The sequence below is a fragment of the Pinus tabuliformis genome, chromosome 9 (assembly GCF_031772625.1).
Source record: "Pinus tabuliformis cultivar Carrire ecotype Pingquan chromosome 9, CPIR1, whole genome shotgun sequence".
Lineage (NCBI taxonomy): Eukaryota > Viridiplantae > Streptophyta > Pinopsida > Pinales > Pinaceae > Pinus > Pinus tabuliformis.
Genome location: NC_142307.1, coordinates 1,961,595,302 through 1,961,606,433, shown reverse-complemented (window position 1 = coordinate 1,961,606,433; position 11,132 = coordinate 1,961,595,302). Strand labels below are relative to the sequence as shown.

The following is an 11,132-nucleotide window of genomic DNA, read 5'->3' as shown; positions in this document are numbered from 1 at the left end:
TGTGGTGTCAACCTTATAGGTTGTGGAAGACTAGTGACAACAACACTTCCATCTTTATAGTTGTGAGTGGTATGCTTCCTGGTTTCCATAATTTTTCTTTCCATTTTTCTTGCTAACCTGAATGCCTTCTCTAATGAATCAGGTTCCCAAAGGCGAACATCATGTTGGATATTATCCTTTAAAGTCCCTATGAACACATCAATTCTATGCTCCTCTGGAATATTTTTACCCTTATGTTCAATTTTTGGAACTCCTCAATGTGCTCCATTATTGAACCCTTTTGTTTGAGACTTATCAATTGGCTAAAAAAAGTGTTGCTTTTTGTATCCTCATAATGTGCTGTCAATTCTTCCGTAAAAATTGCCCAAGTGATAATTTGTTTATGAGAGCAGAGCCATTGATACCATACAAACTGATTTGGTTCCAAATATAAAGTTGCAATACGTATCTTTTGTGTGTTTTGCACATTATTGAGATCGAAAAATTGCTCCATCTGTAATATCCATGTTGCGGGATCCTTGCCATCAAACTTCCTCATATCGATTTTTGGAATATGGTGGGTCTTCGATCCAACATTAGAGTCTATGGAATCATGATTAACATTTCTTTTGTTCTCATCATGAGTTTCCTTTACTACCCTTTCACCATTAGTGACCATTTCTTGTAGCAACTTATTCATGTTTATCTTCAATTCTTCCATCTTATCATCCATGCCATCAATTTTAGCGTCCATGCCATTCATCTTAACTTCCATGCCATCCATCTTAGCTTCTACGCCTTTCTTTAAACAATCCATCTTAGCTTCTACACCTTTCTTTAAACCATCCATCTTAGCTTCTACATCTTTCCTTAAACCATCCATCTTAGATTCTGTTGCTTTTTGTGCAAGTGACATTTGTTGCACTTGGTCTCGTAATTTTGATATATCATGTTGCATTTCTTCCTCTTCTTCATAAGTCATGCTAGAGCATTCAGGTTGCTTACTAGGTGTTTGCATTTTCTTTCCTCGGGGCATCAATTACTGATTCAAACTAATTTTTCAAACCAAGCTTATGCAAAAATTTAAAAAAAACTACACACCTTTTTTCACTTTGTAGAGGCTTGATATTGAATCTGATGTATCTCTGTAATTTCAGATCATCCTGCCATTCAAAGAAATATAGCCAGAATCCTAGGCTTCCAAAGAGAGCTCCTCCCCTCGAAATATTTGGTGTTCCTCTTATGGCCAAACCCTTACACAAGAGTATATGGGAACCTGTAATTAACAAGTTGCAAGACAAAATCAGGAAGTGGACTTTTAGATCTCTAAATTTGGCCAGTAGATTAGTGCTAACCAAAGCTATCCTTCAATCCATCCTTGTCTTTATGCTATCCATTCTCCCAACTCCTCAAAGTGTCCTACATCAGCTCAGATCCATTCAAAGGGACTTCCTTTGGGGTAAGGGGGAGGATCGTAAGAAATGGGCCTTGGTGGCTTGGGATAAGATCTCCAAACCCAAGAGCTTTGGTGGGCTAGGTTTGGATGACCCTGACATACTCAGCAAGGCTCTAGGAGCCAAATTATGGTGGCGATTGGTTAAAGAGCCAGAGGCGCAGTGGGCAATTGTTTGGAAAGAAAAATATGCCAGCACATGGCACAACGAGGATCTAATAAGAATGTTTGGTCACAAAAAGGGCTCACACATTTGGAACAAGGCCTGGGATAATCGAAGTTTGGGAAATAAGAGACGGAAATCTCAGCCTATTCTGGGAGGATAGATGGCAACAAGAATCTATTTTATTAAACGAAGACCTAAAGGATCTCAAGGAAAACATTGATAACAATGGACTTTCTAAGGTCAAAGACTTTTGGGAGCAAACCAATAACAATGACAAATGGAGACTCTGGAGGAATCTTGACTTTAGGGACAACAACACCCTAAAGGCTAAAGCAAAAACTCTCAAGGAAATGTTAGATCAGAGGAAGATTCTGAAATCTGAGGGCCACGATCAGCTGAGATGGGGCAACAATAATGAGGGGGTTTTTAACCTCAAGGAAGCAAAGCTCATTCTCCTTGACCTTAACTCTCAAATTCCGAATAAAACCTGGCTTAACCTTTGGAGACATAAGGGCTGGATGAAAATTAAACTATTCATGTGGCTGGTTCAGCATGGGAAAATCCTGACCTGGGACAACATCAGGAAGAGGGGTATTTTGGGACCCTCTAGATGCCAGCTCTGTGAGGCTCATGAGGAAACTATGGAGCACCTCCTCAACAGTTGTATGTTCTCCTCTAGTCTGTGGGATTCTTTTGCCTTTATTTTCCATCAAACGGATAGAGACAAAAATAATATCTGCAACACCCTGACCAACTGGAGGAGAGATTTTTCAGACAACTTAGTTCTCGCCACTACTTGGACTCTCTTTCCGGGCTTCATTGTTTGGAACATTTGGAAAGAGAGGAACAACCGAATCTTCAAAGATGAAAAGAGGACTTCCCATTGCATTTTTGAGCTGATCTTAAAACAGCTCAAGGAAACGGTCAGCACCTCAGTGCGAAATTTCCCTAAGAACCCCCCTTCGGCTACCGACTTGGGAATTCTCTGTGAGCTGGGCCTGCAAAACATATCTCCTCAGGGTCTGGATAGAAATCTCATCTCCATGAAGAATACTAATGATATTTGGCATCCTCCTCCAAAGGGTTATTTGAAATTCAACATAGATGGAGCTTCAAAAGGCAATCCGGGTACCGCTGGTTATGGAGGGGTGTTAAGAGATGAGAAAGGTAGTGTCCTCTTCATTTTCCACTGTCATCTGGGGCAAGCTACTAATAACTTGGTGGAATTGATGGCTATGGAGCAATGTTTGGATTTCCTGAATCAGGAAAACAGGCAAAATGTAATAGTGGAGGCGGACTCTGAACTTATCATCAATACAGTCAAGAAAATCAGCGGGGGCACTAAGCCGGAAAGAGCCTCAAAAAATTGGAGACTGATTCAGGGCTTTCAATGGATACAACACCACTTACAGAGCCTTCGTACAATGGACTTTAGGCATGTTCGAAGGTCGGTGAACAAGTTGGCAGACTTGCTAGCCAACCAAGGTGTTATCAGCACAGAGGACAAAGTGGCTTCAAATTGGAATGAGTTGCCTCGGAGCAGGCTTAAGGAGATTTTACATGAACAGGCAGAAAGTGATAGGTTGGAATTTTGTGGCAGAGCCTTGGACCATGAACCAAGTTGACTCGACCTTAGGGATGGACAGCCTGTCGAGGGGTCGTGTTTCTTTTCCAACTAGCTTTGTGGTGGACAGCTCCTTTGTCATTAGCTCGGGCAAGGCAGGAGTCTCGATTGGCACTTTCGGCAGCTGCTTTTCTGGAAGTCGGAAAACCGGCTATGGAGAGATTTCCCAGCGATCGCACACCCCGAAGGCGGAAAGTGGTTTTCTCATTTTGGCAGCGATTCCTATCAGGAGGAGACACGTGGCGGTGGGGCCGGTTTGAATACTGCCCTCATCGCTGGCTAAAGCTTGGCTTTCTTTGTAGGTGCGATATGAACCTTGTCCGTCCGATCCATTTTAGAAAATCAACGGCGGCGAAAGGTCGTGCACGTTGGGAGATTGGCCAGTTAAGTGGCGTGCTTCTTCCCTCAGCGATTTTGTCTGGGGCCGTTGATTTGGGCCCGTCGGATATTCTTTGTAGTTTAAGGAGTACACTTTGTTTGTCGGCGGGGTTTGCATGGACCCACCATGGATGTTCAGTTGCTTTGGGGCATGGTTCTCTCCATGGCCGGGGGGCCAGTGGGGCCCTTTTTTTTATTTTTGATCAGTTCCACTACTCTGGTTCCCTTTTAGCCTTTTCCTGTTCAGCTTTGCTAGGTGGAAAAGCTTGTTTTTTGAGAGGGTCTCTCTCCTTCGTCACCTGTCTGGGTGGTTGCGACCTGTAGTAGCCCTCTATGTCCTCTTTTCAATTCCACCAGTCTGATCCACGTTGGATTCTCCAAGGAAGAGTTATGCACAATCTCCCAAGATGACCCGATTATAGACTAGTTCAGTAGAGCGAACTTGTACGACGTGCCACGAGTCACTGTTTCGACCTTTGGCTCTGAAAAAGATATACAAGAAACTACACTCCATCCTCTTTTTGTAACTTCTTACGAAATTTCAATCCGATGCTCAGAGAGAAAGTTATGACGATTTTCCCCAGGTCACCTGTTTGGAATGTAATTCAGGAGTCTGCAAAAATACCAACTTCCTCATATCATATCTCCGCAAATATAGCACGAAAAGCTTTGAAATTTGGATCCGAGATTCAGCGTGATTTCTTCTCAAATGGGTTTTTTTTTGAGCTTCTGAAACATCGTAGAAAAAAATTTATAGCGAAAATTCCATGATGACCTGTTTGGAGCAGCGGAACCCTATAATCCAAAGCTCTGATACCAAATGTTATGAAACCAGCTCACAAAAAGATAGAAAAGAGAGATGCACGCCTTAGAATTCAGCCTCTTCGAGGGGGCAACCTCCTTTACATTACATAAATGAGCAATTCTTGGATGATTCAAATGACAAAACCTCCTTTCTATATATAAGAGTCTAAGGAGTCACAATATAACCCAGCCGACCTAACAATAATAGTATAAAGCCACAAAAATAACAATAGAGGGATTCTATGGGGCACAGTAATAACAATATGGGGACAATAGGGGCACAACAATATTAATAAGGGATACAAATACAATAGTAATGGGGTAATCACTAGTATTATAGGGACCCAACACACAAGTTGAAAATACTGGTTCTAATGTTAATTCCGAGGCTTCAATACCACGTAGAAATATGATAGAATTGCAATTTCTCAAGAAATTTAATCTAAAATCAAGAGACACAATTCTACTCTACTAATCTGCGGAATGAAATTCACAATTTAGAACAACATGCATAGACATGCAATAGGAAAAATCACAAATACATAATGATTTCTAGGGGAAACCAACTAGGAAAAACCTGTCAAGCCTCTTTGCATTAATCAAATGAATAAAGAATATATTACAATTGCTAGCTCCAACTCCGAGCTCAACCTGCAAAAGAATAATTGTTCTCTCTGCTCAATGAACAAATCTAGCTAACACTTAGCCAAATATCAACTCACCTAGCCTCCTATTTCCTTGCGTAAATCCTGAGGAAATTAGCCCCTATTATTTAGGAATTTCCTCCAAATTGATTGCACAATTCCCAAGGATGGATCACCTGACTTCATGCAACACATCTACACTCAAACTAGTCTACAATTGATGTTACAAAGCCTTATCATCTCCACTTCAGCTGAGGAAGTCAAATTCCTTGCATGCACTAGCTATTTTGGGTTGATTGATCAATTAACTAACATATCTCTAAGTTAGACTGTTGTCCCACTGCACAACTGACCTTCAACTGACTCTAACAATAATTAGAGGCCAATTAACTAAATACAACTGAAAATAATTAAACTGGATTACTAAAATTTAGCAATCACATATGCATAACTGAACTCCAAGCCCTCTAACTCAAATTTACTGAGCTAACTGAGTGACAAGATCCATGTCACACTAGTTAACCGCCTCCAAGTTTTCCCATTGATGTGGAAATTCGATTTACTCAATTTGACTAAGGCTAAAGTCAAATTGAGCCTTTCTTGCTACATTTTTTCAACACAATGACAATGATTAACGTCCAATAAGACCAATATGGTTTATTGGACCTTAATAAAGTAAGAAATTAATTGATACTCTTTAATATTTTATTTCTATGCTCAAAAATAAGGGAGAGAAGTGTTCCTAGATCACTATAGTTTTGCTGACTTAACAAGTCAAGAAGGTTGGTCGTATGGCAAAGGTTTTGGAAATGAGAACGGATGTGAGTAAGAGCTGGGAAATCCAAGAGAAAGTGGTTTTCATCTTAACCCTCTTAGTATCACAAAGGTGACATACTCTTTCGTCCCAAGGTATTTTTGGAATTGGCAAACGCTCGATTTCACTTGGAAGCTCATGAGAATTAGTTTCGAACTTCGCAATTCATTTTCTTCTTAGCACTGATCAAGACAAAAAGATAAGTTTGGTTAGAAAGATTGCAGTTGATCACCTCCTTATAATACCTTAGCTTCCTTTTTCTCTCTAACTCCTTAATATCCCACAACTTATCTTTAAATTTGGAAGTAACAATAATTTTAATATTATTCTTATTCTCCAAGATGATCTCGTCCTTTATCCCCCAATGGTTAAGCCAAGACTGGGCATCCTTATGTCAGCCTCGCTTGAGCCGGAGGTGGGGGTTTTGGCTAGAGTTAGAAGCAATTTTTGGAACCTCTTGGCTTCCATGTTAATAACACATAACATATTTATAACATAGATATTATATATAACTAAATAACAAATAATTAAAATAAATATATTATTAAAAAATCTAAATTTTATAATACATATAGCTAAATAAAAAATAATTAAACCAATTATACGTATTGAAATTACTCAATTTCATTGTCCATGGGGCGTAGAATAGACGGTAAAAAGGTGTTCTGTTAAGGCAGTCTATGGTGTAAAGGTCATCAACTCAAAACTATGTGGGAAAAAATATAGTCATGGTAAGGGCTGGTGTGGCCCAGGTCGAGTGCAATCCTCGGGTGATTTTGATGGATTAGATGCCTTGGGTCATGGCTACTCAAGCCATGGGTTAGGTGCGCCAACCATCTCAAGACTCACATATCCTAGCAAACAAAAAAAAAAGAAATTACTCAATTTCATTAATAATAATAATAATATCCATTTTTAAGGTCACAGCCAAGCCAGACACCAAATTGGTGTATGAGACCCCCTTGTTTGTGGGACAAGGGACCCACCTCCGTGCAGTGATTTGACTGCTAAGTCTACGAAGGCATACATACTCTACCCCCCTCTGATTTTGAACCTGTGACCTCTTAGGAGGAAACACATGCTCTTAACCATTAGGCCCACTTGAAGGAATTGAACCTAGGTAGCGAAGATCACAATCATTCTTCCAAATCACTCAAGCTAAACCCAATTAATCTTTGTCTCTAAATTTTATAGTTATTAATTTATTAATTAATATTAAGTACTACAAAATATTTATTCTAGTTCCACCATTTTATAGGGAATAAAAACTTTAGCTCTAGAAAATGGTGGAACTAGAATAAATATTTTGTAGTACTTAATATTAATTGGTAAATTAATAATTATAAAATTTAGTGACAAAGGTTAATTCAGTTTAACTTGAGTGATTGGGAGGAGTGATTGTGATCTTCCCCAACCATGTTCAATTCCTTTAAGTGACATGATGAGCTTTGTTGTAATGGCTTCTAGCCTTGTTGTAGGTCTCACCAGATCGAAACAATTATATTTCTTATATGAAATATAAAGATAGTATCCCATGGAGAAAAAAAAGTGACAAAGAAATGCATGGAATTGTTTTTCTATTTAACCTTTACATTGTGATTTTGATGGCTTAGATGCCCCTACATCACAACAACTCAAGCCACAACGTGCTAGTCATCCCAATACTCACATAACCTAGCAAACAAAACAAAAATAAATCACTCAATTTTGTTATTGCATTGCTAGTGATTAAAATATTTAGCTCTAGAAAATGGTGGAACTAGAATAAATATTTTGTAGTACTTAATATTAATTAATAAATTAATAACTATAAAATTTAGAGACAAAGATTAATTGGGTTTAGCTTGAGTGATTTGGAAGAATTATTATGATCTTCGCTACCTAGGTCCAATTCCTTCAAGTGACATGATGAGCTTTGTTGTATTGCTTTCTAGCCTTGTTATAGGTCCCTCCAAGACTGAAACATGTATATTCATAGTATGGCATATAAAGATAATATCCCATTAAGAAAAAAAAATTGATAAAGAAATTCATGGAATTGTTTTCCTATTTAAACTTTACATTGTAAAATTTCTTCACGTGCATAAATGTTCTACTTTTTTTTTCCCCTTTTATGGGTATATTTTATGATGAGTTGTGTTCTAAATCCAGCTAAAAATTGTTGAAATGTGTAACAAATACCCGGTGCTTTAATGCCTGATTAAGGATACATCATACCAAACTTCACTCTTTTTATTCAAATCAAAACTGTTCCCCATAATATTCTACTCTTCGAGAGCTTTCCTATAACCCTGATTAAAATTGGAGTGTGGATCATCAAAATATGGTCATTTGGATATTTTCACCCTATGGTGCACATTGATGTTATTGTGCAATTTCCACATGGAAAATAACATGCACCATAGATTCGCATGTCACCCAAGGGATTGTGCCATGCCACACATATGAACCTACCATGTCATCCAATGGCCCAATGTCAATTACCTTATATGTATTTACATGAATGGAATTTTAAATGATACCTTAATTCATTATTCAATGTATATATAAAATTCATAATTATTATAACAATTAAATCCCACTTACTCTTCAAAACACGTCGACCCTAAATCATTGATGTGACTTATCCCGAAGAGGTTTTTGCTTAAATCCCACTTACTTAAATAATTCACATCCACAATTCAAAATTATTGATGTTTGATGAAAATAAAAGGTTGAAATTTGAAAACTCTTGTCCCTTTGGTTGATCCCATTGGTTAAGTAATAAATATTGACTATTGTCCCAATCTTGAAATGTTTGAGTTAACTATCGATGGTTGGTGAAGTTGAGAAAGTGAGTGCATGGAACATTTAATGCACTGGATGTCGTTGGTTGAGTTGAGAGGCTCATTTTACAACTCAGTATGAGGGAGATCTGTAATTTCGTCTATGCTAAACTTATAGTTGACACACACCCCTATATATATATATATATATATATATATATATATATAATATATACTATAATAGAAAACAAAATGAATTTATATATTTGAGTAGTCTTTATTAAAAACATTTTAGAACATCAATAATTCTAGTCTCATTGTACTTGGTTGTTCATACTACAACCGATATGATGGAGAAGTGGCAAAATTTTTTCACTCTCACTTTCAACCATGAATAACATATTTCGATATCAATATGGTGTAACATAATTTATTAACTAATTTATTTCAAAATCATCTTCATTTTTTTTAGGCTGTGGTTCACGAACACCCTGGTCAACGGGTGGCACTACGTCCACGGAAATATCTGGGTTGATCGACCCCAAAGGGAATCTAGCCCCGCGGCCCACTAGCAAGGCCTGACCCCAAGGGCTTCAGGAAGATTGGACCCTGTGACCTCCCGATAGCGAGGCACTGATTTTGACCAACTGAGCTAACCCTTGGGGCTTCAAAATCACCTTCATATATATATGTATACATGGAAATAAACTAAAACAAAAAAAGATTTTAAGGTTATCCTAATAATATATTTCAATTCTTAAACTAAAGTTGGCATTGAAAGTAAAAAAAATAAAAATCAGTTACTTCATAATACGAGTAATAAGAGGGAGATGTGTAATTCATTTAATTCTTAATATGAAATTAATATGCAACATTTAAAAAATATGATTAATAACAAAAAATTCAAAATAAGTCATAAATAATATATTTTAATATGGAGGGTTAAGTAATATTTATGTATATTTAAAAATGTACTAATAAGAGAAAAAACATTTTAATGTGGATAATGTAGTCCATAAATAAAAGATTTCAATGCTCATATTAACTAAATATTTAAATTCCAACTATGTATATATTATATATGATTAAAAAAACTTTGTATACATTATATAAAACAATTGAAAAGTCGTGTAGTGTACACAATCCAAGTGCCCATTAAAATCCATTTATACTTTCAAAAATGAAATTTAAACAATAAAAAAGTACATTGTGTGTGTGTGTGTATGGTTTTTAAATGATATCTTCTTGAGCATAATAAATAACCTAATCATATTTATGTGGGGGAGCCTTTGAGCTGAAGAATATGCATGCTTTGAAAAATAATCTCATGAATGGGTGGTTGAACAAGCTCGGATTTGGGGGCCGAGCAACTTCGAGGAGTAGCAGTGCAGTTGATACAGAGGGGGCTTTGATTGCCCAGGGGCCGAACTATGATGTCCCAACCCCTAACTAATAGTTTACCTAATTCAGCGCAAGATGCTTCTGGGGAGTCGAACTTGCATTCTAGAGAGTTGTGGGCATCATCAAGACAGAGGTCGAATATTCATAGGGTCTTATGCATAATCCCACATACGAGGATGTTTTCTCTAGGAGCACCATGCACTCTGAGGTCATGAGGGTTCAATATGACCCTAAGGAATGTCCGTATCTGAACTTGTTGGATGTTTTTTGGGCTCGCCACGATCCCACCGCTCTCAACCACTAGGAGATAAAGCTCTTGGTCGGAAAAGCAGATCAACAAGCCCTCGATGCTTCCATAAAAGAACTCATGCAAGTGGGTGTTAGTAGATCGATGGGGATTTGGTATTGGGTTGTAGTTTTGGACAATGAGGGCTGTTGTGACGACTCTTTGCAACTGTCTATATTATCTATGATGTTTTCATGCTGGATACCTACATGCATCAGGGAATCAAATCATTTTTCTTGGCGGAGTACCCCCTCCTCTCATAAAAAAATCCAGATCTATCGTTTTGTTCTAGATCCAAATGAGAGACAAGTAGAAGTGAGATCATAGTGTGCAGATCTAGATTCTGAGGAGTTGTTTCAGGTTTTTATCAAAACCCTTATTGGAAAATCGATCCTGCTAAGGGTTTGGGGAACGGATCTAGTGACAAATTTGAAGCAAAGTGCCCAAAATCTCACAAGTATTCCTGCTTCATTACAAAGTTTTTTTATTTTTATTTTTTATTTATTTATTTATTTATTATTATTATTATTATTATTTAATTTATTTTTATTATTATTATTTATTAATTTATTTATTTATTTATTATTTATTTATTTATTATTTATTATATTTTATTTATTTATTTATTTTTATTTTTATTTTTTATTTTTTATTTTTATTTTATTTTATTTTTTATTTTTTTTTTTTTTCAGGAAAAGTATTGCAGGATGTGATCCATTTGAAATACTATGGTATTCAAAGGAATTCTACCATTATTTTGAATTTAAGACTATAAGGTGGTGCCCCAGGAGCGAGCATACCATTTGGATCATCTTCAG

The 11,132-nt window shown here is 37.0% G+C and overlaps 1 protein-coding gene across 1 annotated transcript; it reads left to right on the top strand.

Annotated features, from left to right (window-relative positions):
- Nucleotides 1-2,239: 2,239 nt before the first annotated feature.
- LOC149156837 (uncharacterized) lies at nucleotides 2,240-3,223 on the top strand. The gene has a single exon (XM_089444883.1). It carries the CDS (start codon nucleotides 2,240-2,242, stop codon nucleotides 3,221-3,223), a length of 984 nt encoding a protein of 327 aa, XP_089301009.1.
- The last annotated feature ends 7,909 nt before the right edge of the window (nucleotides 3,224-11,132 follow it).

Bases quoted from the DNA above. Each gene is read 5' to 3' on its own strand.
- LOC149156837 (XM_089444883.1), top strand. From the start codon at position 2,240: ATGGAGCACCTCCTCAACAGTTGTATGTTCTCCTCTAGTCTGTGGGAT.